Source organism: Leptodactylus fuscus, chromosome 1 (genome assembly GCF_031893055.1).
Source record: "Leptodactylus fuscus isolate aLepFus1 chromosome 1, aLepFus1.hap2, whole genome shotgun sequence".
Lineage (NCBI taxonomy): Eukaryota > Metazoa > Chordata > Amphibia > Anura > Leptodactylidae > Leptodactylus > Leptodactylus fuscus.
Window position 1 is genome coordinate 350,493,314 of NC_134265.1, and position 17,908 is coordinate 350,511,221.

General features: G+C 39.7%; 1 protein-coding gene across 2 annotated transcripts in view; it reads left to right on the forward strand.

Moving 5' to 3' along the window:
- PTPRA (protein tyrosine phosphatase receptor type A) overlaps window positions 1–17,908 on the forward strand; it is a 114,852-nt gene that overhangs the window by 75,224 nt on the left and 21,720 nt on the right. For both annotated transcript variants that reach the window (XM_075261745.1, XM_075261756.1), the window contains 6 exons: window positions 9,347–9,425; window positions 9,998–10,384; window positions 12,046–12,069; window positions 12,393–12,477; window positions 13,537–13,610; window positions 14,645–14,781. In XM_075261745.1, coding sequence (XP_075117846.1) covers window positions 9,353–9,425; window positions 9,998–10,384; window positions 12,046–12,069; window positions 12,393–12,477; window positions 13,537–13,610; window positions 14,645–14,781 — 780 coding nt within the window. In that variant the 5' untranslated portion in view covers window positions 9,347–9,352. The remainder of the gene's footprint in view (window positions 1–9,346; window positions 9,426–9,997; window positions 10,385–12,045; window positions 12,070–12,392; window positions 12,478–13,536; window positions 13,611–14,644; window positions 14,782–17,908) is intronic.

Sequence of the window (17,908 nt, forward strand, 5' to 3'; positions counted from 1 at the left end):
GCAAAGTATATATGTACAATTATGTCTAATGCACTGCCAGAGGAAGCAGATAACATACTACTGCTATAATACTGCCCCCTATGTTCATTAATATCACTGCTATAATACTGCTCCTATGCACAAGAATATAACTACTATAATACTACCTCCTATGTACAAGAATATAACTACTATAATACTACTCATATGTACAAGAATATAACTACTATAATACTACTCCTATGTACAAGAATATAACTACTATAATACTGCCCCCTATGTACAAGAATATAACTACTATAATACTACTCCTATGTACAAGAATATAACTACTATAATACTACCTCCTATGTACAAGAATATAACTACTATAATACTACTCCTATATACAAGAATATAACTACTATAATACTGCTCCTATGTACAAGAATATAACTACTATAATACTGCTCCTATGTACAAGAATATAACTACTATAATACTGCTCCTATGTACAAGAATATAACGACTATAATACTACCTCCTATGTACAAGAATATAACTACTATAATACTACCTCCTATGTACAAGAATATAACTACTATAATACTACTCATATGTACAAGAATATAACTACTATAATACTGCTCCTATGTACAAGAATATAACTACTATAATACTACTCCTATGTACAAGAATATAACTACTATAATACTACTCCTATGTACAGGAATATATCTACTATAATACCTCCTATGTACAAGAATATAACTACTATAATACTACTCTTATATACAAGAATATAACTACTATAATACTACTCTTATATACAAGAATATAACTACTATAATACTGCTCCTATGTACAAGAATATAACTACTATAATACTGCTCCTATGTACAAGAATATAACTACTGTAATACTACTCATATGTACAAGAATATAACTACTATAATACTGCTCCTATGTACAAGAATATAACTACTATAATACTACTCCTATGTACAGGAATATATCTACTATAATACTGCTCCTATGTACAAGAATATAACTACTATAATACTGCTCCTATGTACAAGAATATAACTACTATAATACTACCTCCTATGTACAAGAATATAACTACTATAATACTACTCCTATGTACAAGAATATAACTACTATAATACTGATCCTATGTACAAGAATATAACTATTATAATACTGATCCTATGTACAAGAATATAACTACTATAATACTGCTCCTATGTACAAGAATATAACTACTATAACACTGCTCCTATGTACAAGAATATAACTATTATAATACTGCCCCCCTATGTACAAGAATATAACTACTATAATACTGCTCCTATGACAAGAATATAACTACTATAATACTGCTCATATGTACAAGAATATAACTACTATAATACTGCTCTTATGTACAAGAATATAACTACTATAATACTACTCCTATGTACAAGAATATAACTACTATAATACTGATCCTATGTACAAGAATATAACTATTATAATACTGATCCTATGTACAAGAATATAACTACTATAATACTGCTCCTATGTACAAGAATATAACTACTATAACACTGCTCCTATGTACAAGAATATAACTATTATAATACTGCCCCCCTATGTACAAGAATATAACTACTATAATACTGCTCCTATGACAAGAATATAACTACTATAATACTGCTCCTATGTATAAGAATTTAACTACTATAATATTGCTCCTATGTACAAGAATATAATTACTATAATACTGCTTCTATGTACAAAAATATAACTACTATAATACTGCTCCTATGTACAAAAATATAACTACTATAATACTGCTCCTATGTACAAGAATATAACTACTATAATACTACCTCCTATGTACAAGAATATAACTACTATAATACTGCTCCTATGTATAAGAATATAACTACTATAATACTGCTCCTATGTATAAGAATATAACTACTATAATACTACCTCCTATGTACAAGAATATAACTACTGTAATACTGTTCCTATGTACAAGAATATAACTACTATAAATACTACCTCCTATGTACAAGAATATAACTACTATAATACTACTCCTATGTACAAGAATATAACTACTATAATACTACTGCTATGTACAAGAATATAACTACTATAATACTACTCCTATGTACAAGAATATAACTACTATAATACTGCCCCCTATCTACAAGAATATAACTACTATAATACTACTCCTATGTACAAGAATATAACTACTATAATACTACTCCTTTGTACAAGAATATAACTACTATAATACTGCCCCCTATCTACAAGAATATAACTACTATAATACTACTCCTATGTACAAGAATATAACTACTATAATACTGCTCCTATGTACAAGAATATAACTACTATAATACTACTCCTATGTACAAGAATATAACTACTATAATACTACCTCCTATGTACAAGAATATAACTACTATAATACTGCCCCCTATCTACAAGAATATAACTACTATAATACTACTCCTATGTACAAGAATATAACTACTATAATACTGCCCCCTATCTACAAGAATATAACTACTATAATACTACTCCTATGTACAAGAATATAACTACTATAATACTGCTCCTATGTACAAGAATATAACTACTATAATACTACTCCTATGTACAAGAATATAACTACTATAATACTACCTCCTATGTACAAGAATATAACTATTATAATATTGATCCTATGTACAAGAATATAACTACTATAATACTGCTCCTATGTACAAGAATATAACTACTATAATACTACTCCTATGTACAAGAATATAACTACTATAATACTACCTCCTATGTACAAGAATATAACTACTATAATACTACTCCTATGTACAAGAATATAACTACTATAATACTACCTCCTATGTACAAGAATATAACTACTATAATACTACCTCCTATGTACAAGAATATAACTACTATAATTCTGCTCCTATGTACAAGAATATAACTACTATAATACTACTCCTATGTACAAGAATATAACTACTATAATACTGCTCCTATGTACAAGAATATAACTACTATAATACTGCTCCTATGTACAAGAATATAACTACTATAATATTGCTCCTATGTACAAGAATATAACTACTATAATACTACTCCTATGTACAAGAATATAACTACTATAATACTACCTCCTATGTACAAGAATATAACTATTATAATACTGATCCTATGTACAAGAATATAACTACTATAATACTGCTCCTATGTACAAGAATATAACTATTATAATACTGCCCCCCATGTACAAGAATATAACTACTATAATTCTGCTCCTATGTACAAGAATATAACTACTATAATACTGCTCCTATGTATAAGAATATAACTACTATAATACTGCTCCTATGTACAAGAATATAACTACTATAATACTACCTCCTATGTACAAGAATATAACTACTATAATACTACCTCCTATGTACAAGAATATAACTACTATAATACTACCTCCTATGTACAAGAATATAACTACTATAATACTACTCCTATGTACAAGAATATAACTACTATAATACTACTCCTATGTACAAGAATATAATTACTATAATACTGCTCCTATGTACAAGAATATAACTACTATAATACTACTCCTTTGTACAAGAATATAACTACTATAATACTACTCCTATGTATAAGAATATAACTACTATAATACTACTCCTATGTACAAGAATATAACTACTATAATACTGCCTCCTATGTACAAGAATATAACTACTATAATACTACCTCCTATGTACAAGAATATAACTACTATAATACTACTCCTATGTACAAGAATATAACTACTATAATACTACTCCTATGTACAAGAATATAACTACTATAATACTACTCCTATGTGCAAGAATATAACTACTATAATACTGCCCCCTATGTTAAAGAATATATCTAATACTAGCCTGTGGGTTGTTGGAGTGGATGATCCGCCTATATTCAGCAAATTGCTGACGTTGATGGTTTGCCTGCTCTGGCGTTTTGGCAGCTCTGAAGCTGTCGTTACTGCTGAAATTGTTCCTCACACTGTTTCTGTGATTGTTCATGCAGCTCACTGGGACACCATATAATGAGCATATTGTTGGTGTTGATGATCTGCCTGCTCCGGTGTTTTGACAGCTGTCAAGCTGGTCTGTCGCTGAACTTGTTTTTCGCACTGTTCCCGGGATTGTTCCAGCATCTCAGCAGCTTGCTGGGAAGTCATATAAAGAGCGTGTTGTCGAAGTTGATAATCCGCATGCTCCGGCGTTTCAGCAGCTCTCAAGCTGTCCTGTCACTGAATTCGTTCCTCGCACTGTGGCCGTGATTGTGCCTTCATCTCAGCAGCTCGCTGGAAAGCCATATAATGAGCGTGTTGATGGATGATCCAGATGCTCTTGCTTTTCGGCAACTCTCAAGCTGGCCTGACCCTGAGCTCTCTCCTCTCACTGTGCCCGTGATTGCTGCGGCAACCCAGCAACTCGTTGGGACTCCATATAATGAGCGTGTTGTTGGTGTCGATGATCTGCCTGCTCTGGCGTTTTGGCAGCTCTCAAGTTGGCCTGACACTGAAATTGTTCTTCGCACCGTGCCTGTAATTCTTCCGGCATCTCAGCAGCTCGCTGGGACGCCATATAATAAGCGTGTTGTCGGCACTGATGATCTCCCTTAGCTCTGCTTGAGGAGAACTCTGTGACTTCATTGTTTGCGACAAATCAGACTTTATTTTTCCTATCATGTTTAAAATTGACAAACTGCCAATTTGGATGAAATGTGTCTGGCCATGTCAGTGTGTCAGCACTGCCTGGATCAGATCAGATAATATGCAAATGTGTGTAGACAATCCACTGAGGGTTAGCTGAGTGTTCACACAGAGAGATATCAGACCTGGCTGAGATAAGCTGCAGCAAGAGCAGTGTAATATAGTATGTGAACATAAATTCATAACAGTCGTGAAGCCATGTCATTTACTGGGATAAAAAGTAGCCTATGTGTTAATCGAGGTTACAAACTATCTGTGTCACATTTCATTCAAATCCGTTCAGCGTTTTTTGCATGATTAAGGAACAAACGTTCCCATTTATAATATTAGTAGGATACTACTACTCATTGTCTAGAACGCAGAGTTTTCCCAAAACGTGGGTCTTGAGCCAAGTTGGGAAATTTCTTCCACATTGTAGGTCTGCAAACTGCTGGCAATATCCATATTTTACTGTCCTGCAAAAGGACCTTTGACGTTGTCACAGTCAGACCTGTCACAAGCATTGGCTGAGCCTGTCAGTGTCCTTGGCTGCCTGTAGGGTGAGGAATATGGAGGCAGGAGAGCTGGGTTTGTGGGGAAACACGGAGATAGTAGAGCTGAGTGTGTATAGGGTAAAATGGAAGTAATAGAGCTGAGGATTTTTGAGGGAGATGAATGCAGCAGAGCTGAGGGTGTGGGAGGGAGCAGGCCAGGGTGTTTGTAGGTAGGAGACATGAAAGTAGCCAAGTCCTGGGTGAAGGGAGGAGGGAGTATGGAGGTAGAGGAGGTGTGTGTGTTTTCATGCGAGTGTGCGTACTTGCGTGGATGGGGTAAAGGTGAAGGTAGTAGAGCAGTGTGTGTGAAGGAAGAATAAGCAGAATTGAAGTCAAATATGCCTGTCCCCTCCCCCTTCCCCGTTTTTATATTCAGAACAGGTATAGCAGTGCCCCGAACCTGAAAGTGGGTCCTGCTTTTAGAAAGTTGGAGAATGATTTTTCCTTTGCTATAATTTGGGCAGTTTCCTCCCCTGGCAGTGAGACTGTTGTGGGCTTGGTGCAGCTTTGTTACTAATCTGTGCACTGGCTGTAATAATCCATTGTTACCAGTCTTCTGCGAGACCCTGCTGATCCTTTTTAAGACAAGAACCTAATTTATGTAAATTAATCTCCCTGAATCTGGAATGACGGGAACTTTTGTCTATAAAGAATGTTTCTGTGTCTGATAATAAATCTCATTCATATGTAAAGTAGTCACATGGTACAAGGAGAGCCGCAGTCTGTGTGTCGCCTGCTATTGTGTCCGGGACAACTAAAGATTAATGGAGTGAATATTAGAATAATGGCCGCTGATTGTAGGGATGGCGGTTATATTCACTGCGTCTATAGGAGACTTCTATTATTCCTCCCAGTGGTGGCAAAGACCAAGAGGCGAGCAAATTGCAAGTGGGTAGCACAATAATGTTTAACAGGATGGTGACAGATCCTACGGGGGTGTATTACTGAGCCCTATGGATTGTAACTCTGGAGGTAGAGTGGCCAAAAAAAAATCGTAGTGGTATAGTAGTTTATATTCTTGTACATAGGGGGCAGTATTATAGTAGTTATATTCTTGTACATAGGGGGCAGTATTATAGTAGTTATATTCTTGTACATGAGAGTAGTATTATAGTAGTTATATTCTTGTACATAGCAGTAGTATTATAGTAGATATATTCTTATACATAGGGGGCAGTATATATTCTTGTACATAGGAGCAGTATTATAGTAGTTATATTCTTGTACATAGAAGGTAGTATTATAGTAGTTATATTCTTGTACATAGGAGTAGTATTATAGTAGTTATATTCTTGTACATAGGAGTAGTATTATAGTAGTTATATTCTTGTACATAGCAGGTAGTATTATAGTAGTTATATTCTTGTACATAGGAGTAGTATTATAGTAGTTATATTCTTGTACATAGGAGTAGTATTATAGTAGTTATATTCTTGTACATAAGAGTAGTATTATAGTAGTTATATTCTTGTACATAGGAGTAGTATTATAGTAGTTATATTCTTGTACATAGCAGGTAGTATTATAGTAGTTATATTCTTGTACATAGTAGTATTATAGTAGTTATATTCTTGTACATAGGAGTAGTATTATAGTAGTTATATTCTTGTACATAGGAGGTAGTATTATAGTAGTTATATTCTTGTACATAGGAGCAGTATTATAGTAGTTATATTCTTATACATAGGGGGCAGTATATATTCTTGTACATAGGAGTAGTATTATAGTAGTTATATTCTTGTACATAGGAGTAGTATTATAGTAGTTATATTCTTGTACATAGCAGTAGTATTATAGTAGTTATATTCTTGTACATAGGAGTAGTATTATAGTAGTTATATTCTTGTACATAGGAGGTAGTATTTATAGTAGTTATATTCTTGTACATAGGAGTAGTATTATAGTAGTTATATTCTTGTACATAGGAGTAGTATTATAGTAGTTATATTCTTGTACATAGCAGTAGTATTATAGTAGTTATATTCTTGTACATAGGAGTAGTATTATAGTAGTTATATTCTTGTACATAGGAGGTAGTATTTATAGTAGTTATATTCTTGTACATAGGAACAGTATTACAGTAGTAATATTCTTGTACATAGGAGGTAGTATTATAGTAGTTATATTCTTGAACATAGGAGTAGTATTATAGTAGTTATATTCTTGTACATAGGAGGCAGTATTATAGTAGTTATATTCTTGTACATAGGAGTAGTATTATAGTAGTTATATTCTTGTACATAGGAGTAGTATTATAGTAGTTATATTCTTGTACATAGGAGTAGTATTATAGTAGTTATATTCTTGTACATAGGAGCAGTATTATAGTAGTTATATTCTTATACATAGGGGGCAGTATATATTCTTGTACATAGGAGTAGTATTATAGTAGTTATATTCTTGTACATAGGGGCAGTATTATAGTAGTTATATTTTTGTACATAGGAGCAGTATTATAGTAGTTATATTCTTATACATAGGGGGCAGTATATATTCTTGTACATAGGAGTAGTATTATAGTAGTTATATTCTTGTACATAGGAGTAGTATTATAGTAGTTATATTCTTGTACATAGGAGGTAGTATTTATAGTAGTTATATTCTTGTACATAGGAACAGTATTACAGTAGTAATATTCTTGTACATAGGAGGTAGTATTATAGTAGTTATATTCTTGAACATAGGAGTAGTATTATAGTAGTTATATTCTTGTACATAGGAGGCAGTATTATAGTAGTTATATTCTTGTACATAGGAGTAGTATTATAGTAGTTATATTCTTGTACATAGGAGTAGTATTATAGTAGTTATATTCTTGTACATAGGAGTAGTATTATAGTAGTTATATTCTTGTACATAAGAGTAGTATTATAGTAGTTATATTCTTGTACATAGGAGTAGTATTATAGTAGTTATATTCTTGTACATAGGGGCAGTATTATAGTAGTTATATTCTTGTACATAGGAGGTAGTATTATAGTAGTTATATTCTTGTACATAGGAGCAGTATTATAGTAGTTATATTCTTGTACATAAGAGCAGTATTATAGTAGTTATATTCTTGTACATAAGAGCAGTATTATAGTAGTTATATTCTTGGACATACGAGTAGTATTATAGTAGTTATATTCTTGGACATAGGAGTAGTATTATAGTAGTTATATTCTTGTACATAGGAGTAGTATTATAGTAGTTATATTCTTGGACATAGGAGCAGTATTATAGTAGTTATTCTTATATATAGCGAGCAGTATTATAGTAGTTATATTCTTGTACATAGGAGTAGTATTATAGTAGTTATATTCTTGTACATAGGAGTAGTATTATAGTAGTTATATTCTTGTACATAGGAGCAGTATTATAGTAGTTATATTCTTGTACATAGGGGGCAGTATTATAGTAGTTACTTTTTTGGTCCATGGTTAATCTATTTCCCATCTTGTTGTGCTCATCATACATACAACATGTAGTTTGTGTACATAAATATATATCTTTATCATGTACCGTATATAATGCTGATTGTTTTTCAGAATACATATGTCTTCCATTGTGTTATTTCGGTTTTGTGGTTGGTTGTTGCTTCCCCCTCCACCCTCAGGTTTTCCTCTCCCTTGCAGTCAGACTTGTGTGTCTTATTCCTATGTTGGGTATTGTTAGTGTTGGTGATGTATTTGTGTAGTTAGCGGTTATTCTGGGTATTGTAGTGCTGCCTGTCCTTATTCCTGCAGTCTGATGTGACTCTCTTCCATCCTTGGTAACCTGACATTTCAGTGGACTCTTTCATTGACCCTCTTGTACTTCTAGCAGTTCTCTTGTCTAGTTTTAGTAAGAAGATGTGATGAGTTGTCAGATTTTTTTGCTACAATGTTCATCTTTTATGGATAAACAAAAGTTGGTGCTAGTAGTCAGCCCTTACTAAGGAGAAACTCTAAGGTTCTCTTTAAGTTGACCCTGACATTTATGCATTTCATAGGCATATATCACTCCTTTATCATTGTTTCCTGTAATCCGTGTTCCTATAGGACATATCCATACTAATCTTTGCCTCTTGTTTACGTTTCAGAGCATCATGGAGTCGTGGCATGTTCTCCTTCTGCTGGCGTGTTCTGTGACATGTATGGTCGCTGAGAACTCCACCGCAGGTAAGTGCAGAACATCGAGCCTGGTAAAGTCCAGACCTGATGGATTGAAGCTTTGAAGTATCTTAGACGTGCTGGCACATGATTGACTATGACTGGCCTCTAGCGCCATCTATGGGATGATATCAATCTTATAAGTCAATGTCCGACCCATTAAACAGGCCTTGGGTCCCTATTCAGCTTTTCATAATGGCTTTTCATATCACCCATGTTGTTTTGGGTTATTCGTGGTGACATGGGACCTGTCTGGTAGAATAGCGCCACCAAGGCACAACAATTTTGCTAGGAAGCTATTGACAAGCTGCTGTTGACAGAGCTGTATTTTTCTTTGCTTACCACTTGGGCAGGGGGGTACTACAGGGGGTGCAGCATTGGTAGTCGACTAACCCCATCAATCCCTCTTCCACAGATCTAAATGGCACATAGTAAGTAGGGACCCCCTTACAAATTTTGCATTGAGACCCTGTAGCTTTAAGTTGCGCTTGTGCATTTAGGCATGGCCCACTCTGTCAGCCATGACTAGTCACTGATGTCTGCCACGGCTGCTTTATTTTCTCCTCTGGTTTTCTGTTTAGTTGCCCCAACTGTGGAAGTTCTGAACGCTACGTCTGGTCCAACGATGCAGATCCCCAGGGTGCTGCCGAGCACAGGCAGTGATGCCAACCCCGATAGTACAGATCCTAAGCTGGACATAGCTACAACCACTGCTGCGGTCATCCTTGTACCTACCTCCAATGTTACCCACGTCCTCCCTACCATCAACCCTACCAGCAACGACACAGACTCCAGGAACGACACCACAGTGTTTGACAGTGTCACTGCTCATGCCACCACCGTCAGCCCAGTCAGCAGGACAAGCATCCCGGTGATCCCCGCTATTGATGAGAAAACAACTGTTGAGAATGTCCCGGAGGCAAGTCCAACCTGGAGTGTGTCCACTGATGAAAGTGTCACAACCACAGGTAATGGCAGGAACATTACATTACTTACCCTGAGCTACATCCTGTATTATACTCCAGAGCTGCACTCACTATTCTGCTGGTACAGTCACTGTGTACATACATTACATTACTTATCCTGTACTGATCCTGAGTTATATCCTGTATTATACTCCAGAGCTGCACTCACTATTCTGCTGGTACAGTCACTGTGTACATACATTACTTATCCTGTACTGATCCTGAGTTACATCCTGTATTATACTCCAGAGCTGCACTCACTATTCTGCTGGTACAGTCACTGTGTACATACATTACATTACTTATCCTGTATTATACTCCAGAGCTGCGCTCACTATTCTGCTGGTGCAGTCACTGTGTACATACATTACATTACTTATCCTGTATTGATCCTGAGTTACATCCTGTATTATACTCCAGAGCTGCACTCACTATTCTGCTGGTACAGTCACTGTGTACATACATTACTTATCCTGTACTGATCCTGAGTTACATCCTGTATTATACTCCAGAGCTGCGTTCACTATTCTGCTGGTACAGTCACTGTGTACATACATTACATTACTTATCCTGTATTATACTCCAGAGCTGCACTCACTATTTTGCTGGTACAGTCACTGTTTACATACATTACATTACTTATCCTGTATTATACTCCAGAGCTGCACTCACTATTCTGCTGGTACAGTCACTGTGTACATACATTACATTACTTATCCTGTACTGATCCTGAGTTACATCCTGTATTATACTCCAGAGCTGCGCTCACTATTCTGCTGGTACAGTCACTGTGTACATACATTACATTACTTATCATGTACTGATCCTGAGTTACATCCTGTATTATACTCCAGAGCTGCACTCACTATTCTGCTGGTACAGTCACTGTGTACATACATTACATTACTTATCCTGTATTATACTCCAGAGCTGCGCTCACTATTCTGCTGGTGCAGTCACTGTGTACATACATTACATTACTTATCCTGTACTGATCCTGAGTTACATCCTGTATTATACTCCAGAGCTGCGCTCACTATTCTGCTGGTACAGTCACTGTGTACATTCATTACATTACTTATCCTGTACTGATCCTGAGTTACATCCTGTATTATACTCCAGAGCTGCGCTCACTATTCTGCTGGTACAGTCACTGTGTACATACATTACATTACTTATCCTGTATTATACTCCAGAGCTGCGCTCACTATTCTGCTGGTACAGTCACTGTGTACATACATTACATTACTTATCCTGTACTGATCCTGAGTTACATCCTGTATTATGCTCCAGAGCTGTGCTCACTATTCTGCTGGTACAGTCACTGTGTACATACATTACATTACTTATCCTGTATTATACTCTAGAGCTGCGCTCACTATTCTGCTGGTACAGCCACTGTGTACATACATTACATTACTTATCCTGTACTGATCCTGAGTTACATCCTGTATTATACTCCAGAGCTGAATACACAATTCTACCAGCTTCAGAGCTGAAATCTCACATCTGGTTTTGATCACTGTACATGTATTAGCTGGCTATCTCCCACCCACTATCCCAGCTTCGCCTATAGATTAGATTAGTTTTGAATATATTTCATACATTTTTGGCCCCTCATTATTACCACTTTATTGACTGTTTCTTTCTTTTACTGTTTTCAGGTGCCCCGGAGGAAGGAGGTCAAGGTGAGCCGCTTCTTTATACCTGTTGTTCCTCCTGTAGATTATGTAGATTCCCTACATGGATTTAGTTTAATAATGTTTTGTCTGCCTGCAGCCACCACTGGATGGAGCTCAGGAGCTTACTGCATACTATTTATACATTGAACTCCTCAGCTCCCTCTAGTGATGGCTGCTGGTAGGCAGCGCACAATGTGGGACATAGTAGCTGATGGCTGATGGGATATACGTTGCAGCAGTTGTCCACTCTCAGTATATGATGACGTGGTTATATGATATCATGTCTTTGCTTTGTGTTTTTACTGAGCTGTCATCTTGCTCTCTTTCAGATGAGACCCCCATTATAGCTGTCATGGTGGCGCTATCATCTCTCCTCATAATCGTTTTCATCATCATAGTGCTGTACATGCTGCGGTAAGTTTTGGCGCTGGTGTGCTATGTTACCTACCCATGTAGGTCAGTGACCGAACTCTTCCTTTACCTGTATATGTGAATGGGATGTCCAGCTGTGGCCCCAAACATGTTGCCTTAGGGCCATCACGAGGTTTTAGAACATGCGGCTTTTAAAGAGCTTCTCCAGGACTGTGATTGTTGCGTCCTCTTGACTAGTTATGAAGCACAGCGCCCTACATGTTGCTGTGGTTGTGCTTGGTATGTCATGTCACTGCCTAGTATGAGGACGTGGAGCTTAATATTATGGTTCTGGACAATCCCTTAAATAGTACAGACCCTCCCCTTTATATAGAGTGGTGTCCGCTCTTACCTTAGCTTCAATTCAGCCCAGTAGTGTGACATGATAGCAAAACACTGGACAGGCTGTAATACACAGCACAACCACTGGGTGGTCACACATAGTAACTATAGGATAGACCTCTCATGACAGAATATCAGAAACCCATGTTGTTTTGTAAACCTGATTATCTCATGACATGACCAATCAAGAGGACACATCTGAACACCAGGGACAGGGGTGCACAAAGATATCCAGTTCCTACCACTAGGTGGCATTTACTGCATAGAATTTGGCATGAATTCCATACAGTGAGCTCTCTCTAGTGGTGACAGTTGGTATAGCTATGTATGTGTATCAGGAAGCTGGTGAAGGAATTCAGTGCTGGGCCCTCCTCTCACCAGGGGCCTTATAGCAGTCAGTGGCCCGTGATTTGGAGACATGGGAGAGTAAAGGTTCATTTCGGTAAGCTGCGGACACTTTAATTTCACAAAGGATCAGATTATCATCATCTCTTCTGCTCTTATACCTTGTCTTATACCTCCCCTTCCTCCCCCACACCGAACCCACTCAGAGCCTCAGACCCTCCAAAATTGATCTGCTCTCGTCAATAATAAAGTCTGTGTGTAATACAGTTTAATTTGCTCTGCCACCTAGTGGCTGCTAAGGTGTATAACATCCTTATCCATTCTGCTTTTACCTACAGTTTTGGGGTCAAATATTTAAGAGAATTTTTCTTCTAGGTTTAAGAAGTATAAACAAGCGGGGAGTCACTCCAACTCTTTCCGTCTTTCCAATGGCCGGGCCGATGATATGGGTACGTGATGTATTGATTGACAATCTGTATCGTGTATTTAGTCTGCAGCAGTGGCGTAACTAGGAATGGTGGGGCCCCGTGGTGAACTTTTGACATGGGCCCCCCACAAGAGGGGTATGTGGGCGTTCAGGCTGTATGTGAACAAGAGGGTGACGTGGGGTGCAGGGTATGTATGAGCAAGAGGGGGGAATGGGAGTGTAAACTGTGTGCGAGCAAGAGGGTGATGTGGAAAGGGGAACCCCTCTTTCCACCACACTCTTGCTCACCAACAGCCTGCACCACCCATTCCCCCTTCTTTCTCACACACAGCCTGCACCCCACATCACCCTCTTTGCTCACACACAGCCTGCACCATCCATTCCCTCCTCTTGCTCACATAGGGAGGAATGGGGAGTGCAGGCTGTGTATGAGAAAGGGGGGAATGGTGATGCGGACTGTCTCACACACAGCCTGCACACCCACGCACCCCTCTTTGTCACAGGCAGCCTGTAACCCATTCCTTTCATTGTACACTGACCTGTACAATCTGGATAGCTCTGCCCACACAATACTTTGATTCTATCTTAGTAGGTTAAGGACCTTTGATGATGTCATGACACAGGTCCTTAACCTACTAGGACAGATGCCGGCACAGTGTTTGGGACAGCGGGCAAGAGATAGAAGTTTCTCCTGCCTGCTGTCATTATGCAAGTGCTGGGAGGCAGGGGCCCGAATAGCAGGCAGCCCCTACTTGGGTACAGTAGTGAAGCCAGCAATTGCTGGCTTCACTACTGTTAAAAGATGGAGTGTGGAGTAGACAGCTCTTCTCCTCTCCATTTTCAAGCAGCACCCGGCGCTGCAGTATATAGGACCTGTTACGTGCTGGAGTTACTCCAGCAGGTAACAGCTTATAAAAAAAACCAGCTAGTGTCCTGGGCCCTGTGGCAGCTGCTACCACGGTACTTACGCCTCTGGTCTGCAGGACGCTCGATCATGGCCGGCTGCTATTGTCACTTGTACTTAGTTTTGGGATTCTGTATGTGATGTAATTGCAGAGCCTCAGAGCATGCCGCTACTGGCGAGATCTCCCAGCACCAACCGCAAGTACCCGCCGCTGCCTGTGGAGAAGCTGGAGGAGGAGATAAACCGCAGAATGGCCGACGACAACAAGCTCTTCCGGGAAGAGTTCAATGTGAGTTTCAACAATATCTTGATCCCAATGTAAATTCTTCTCTGACCCTGCAGAGACTAACCAGTAATATGAATGGACATGATGTAATGCTTTACTCCCCCTGTGGTGGCGCTGCATGGTAATTTTCAAGTCTTAGCCGGGGAATGTGGGGGGGAGGGAATTTTTATCAGCTTCTAGTTTAAAGGGATCTGTTTAACAAGAGGACATTTTGTACACAAGGGGGCACACGTATGAATTTTGCAGCAGTGGGTACTATTAGGGTTCAGCTGACAGCTATTACTCCGAGCCCTTGAAACACATGAACGCTTAGCTTGTCAGAGTGTGCGCTTTATAGATCCGTCATTGCGGACGGACATGTTTCTTTAAGATTGCTGATCAGTATTTGCAGACACTACGGCTTATGTGCAGGAGGCCTATGGCGTGTCCTCTTATGTGTAATGAGGTTTAGTCCAATCTCTGGGATTTACTGCCACCTAGTGGATTACCTTAGAAACAGTAACCTTTTGTCACCACAGACCTCATAGAGTTTGACTTCACCCAGAACCCATAAGCCAGTGTCAGTACTGAGAGGTTATGCTGTGTACCCACCACCCACCTGGACATTAGATTAACCCATTGTATTCTATGTATACTAATTTCAATCAGCTAGAAGATTATAACATCCGAGCTCCTGCAGCCTTGTGCTGGAAATTGCTGCAGAAATTAAAACTTTGACCTTGTCCCTGTCTATCTATCTGCCTGCTGTCCTTGTCCTTGTCTATCTGCCTGCTGTCCTTGTCCCTGTCTATCTATGTGCCTGCTGCCCTTGTCCCTGTCTATCTATGTGCCTGCTGTCCTTGTCCATGTCTATCTATGTGCCTGCTGTCCTTGCCCCTGTCTATCTATGTGCCTGCTGTCCTTGTCCCTGTCTATCTATGTGCCTGCTGCCCTTGTCCCTGTCTATCTATGTGCCTGCTGCCCTTGTCCCTGTCTATCTATGTGCCTGCTGTCCTTGTCCCTGTCTATCTATGTGCCTGCTGTCCTTGTCCCTGTCTATCTATGTGCCTGCTGTCCTTGTCCCTGTCTGTCTATGTGCCTGCTGTCCTTGTCCCTGTCTATCTATGTGCCTGCTGTCCTTGTCCCTGTCTATCTATGTGCCTGCTGTCCTTGTCCCTGTCTATCTATGTGCCTGCTGTCCTTGTCCCTGTCTATCTATGTGTCTGCTGTCCTTGTCCATGTCTATATATGTGCCTGCTGTCCTTGTCCATGTCTATGTGCCTGCTGTCCTTGTCCCTGTCTATCTATGTGCCTGCTGTCCTTGTCCCTGTCTATCTATGTGCCTGCTGTCCTTGTCCCTGTCTATCTATGTGCCTGCTGTCCTTGTCCCTGTCTATCTATGTGCCTGCTGTCCTTGTCCCTGTCTATCTATGTGCCTGCTGTCCTTGTCCCTGTCTATCTATGTGCCTGCTGTCCTTGTCCCTGTCTATCTATGTGCCTGCTGTCCTTGTCCCTGTCTATCTATGTGCCTGCTGTCCTTGTCCCTGTCTATCTATGTGCCTGCTGTCCTTGTCCCTGTCTATCTATGTGCCTGCTGTCCTTGCCCCTGTCTATCTATGTGCCTGCTGTCCTTGTCCCTATCTATGTGTCTGCTGTCCTTGTCCCTATCTATGTGTCTGCTGTCCTTGTCCCTGTCTATCTATGTGCCTGCTGTCCTTGTCCCTGTCCATCTGTGTCTGCTGTCCTTGTCCCTGTCCATCTATGTGTCTGCTGTCCTTGTCCCTGTCCATCTATGTGTCTGCTGTCCTTGTCCCTGTCTATCTATGTGCCTGCTGTCCTTGTCCCTGTCCATCTGTGTCTGCTGTCCTTGTCCCTGTCCATCTATGTGTCTGCTGTCCTTGTCCCTGTCTATCTATGTGCCTGCTGTCCTTGTCCCTGTCTATCTATGTGCCTGCTGTCCTTGTCCCTGTCTATCTATGTGTCTGCTGTCCTTGTCCCTGTCTATCTATGTGTCTGCTGTCCTTGTCCCTGTCCATCTATGTGCCTGCTGTCCTTGCCCCTGTCTATCTATGTGCCTGCTGTCCTTGTCCCTGTCTATCTATGTGCCTGCTGTCCTTGTCCCTGTCTATCTATGTGCCTGCTGTCCTTGTCCCTGTCTATCTATGTGCCTGCTGTCCTTGCCCCTGTCTATCTATGTGCCTGCTGTCCTTGTCCCTGTCCATCTATGTGCCTGCTGTCCTTGTCCCTGTCTATCTATGTGCCTGCTGTCCTTGTCCCTGTCCATCTATGTGTCTGCTGTCCTTGTCCCTGTCTATCTATGTGCCTGCTGTCCTTGTCCATGTCTATCTATGTGCCTGCTGTCCTTGCCCCTGTCTATCTATGTGCCTGCTGTCCTTGTCCATGTCTATCTATGTGCCTGCTGTCCTTGCCCCTGTCTATCTATGTGCCTGCTGTCCTTGTCCATGTCTATCTATGTGTCTGCTGTCCTTGCCCCTGTCTATCTATGTGCCTGCTGTCCTTGTCCCTATCTATGTGCCTGCTGTCCTTGTCCCTGTCCATCTATGTGCCTGCTGTCCTTGTCCCTATGTATCTATGTGCCTGCTGTCCTTGCCCCTGTCTATCTATGTGCCTGCTGTCCTTGTCCCTATCTATGTGTCTGCTGTCCTTGTCCCTGTCCATCTATGTGCCTGCTGTCCTTGTCCCTATGTATCTATGTCCCTGCTGTCCTTGCCCCTGTCTATTTATTTGCTCTCTGACCTTGCCCCTTTTTCTTTTTGTGCCCATTCACCTTGTCCCTGTATTTTTATATAATTGGGGTCCCATTCCCCTCCCTCTTTTTACAATCTGTGATGATGTATTGGACTGACAGAGAAGGCTGATTATGGTGCTTGACTATCTCTGTCAGTTCCATATGCAATCCACTAGGTGGCGGTACAATCCATGATTATACAATTGTGTGAAATCTGTGTGTAACAAATAGGAGCCACACGTTCCTGTCAGCAGATAGGGGGCGATAATCGACTCTTTGCATGTGCCGGGACATAAGCTAAAGCAGCACCTGGCCTATAACCTGCACCCATTGAACCATACACGACACATCTCCATTTTCCGGACCCGGCACAAGTTGGCCTCAGACCTCTCCATATATGAG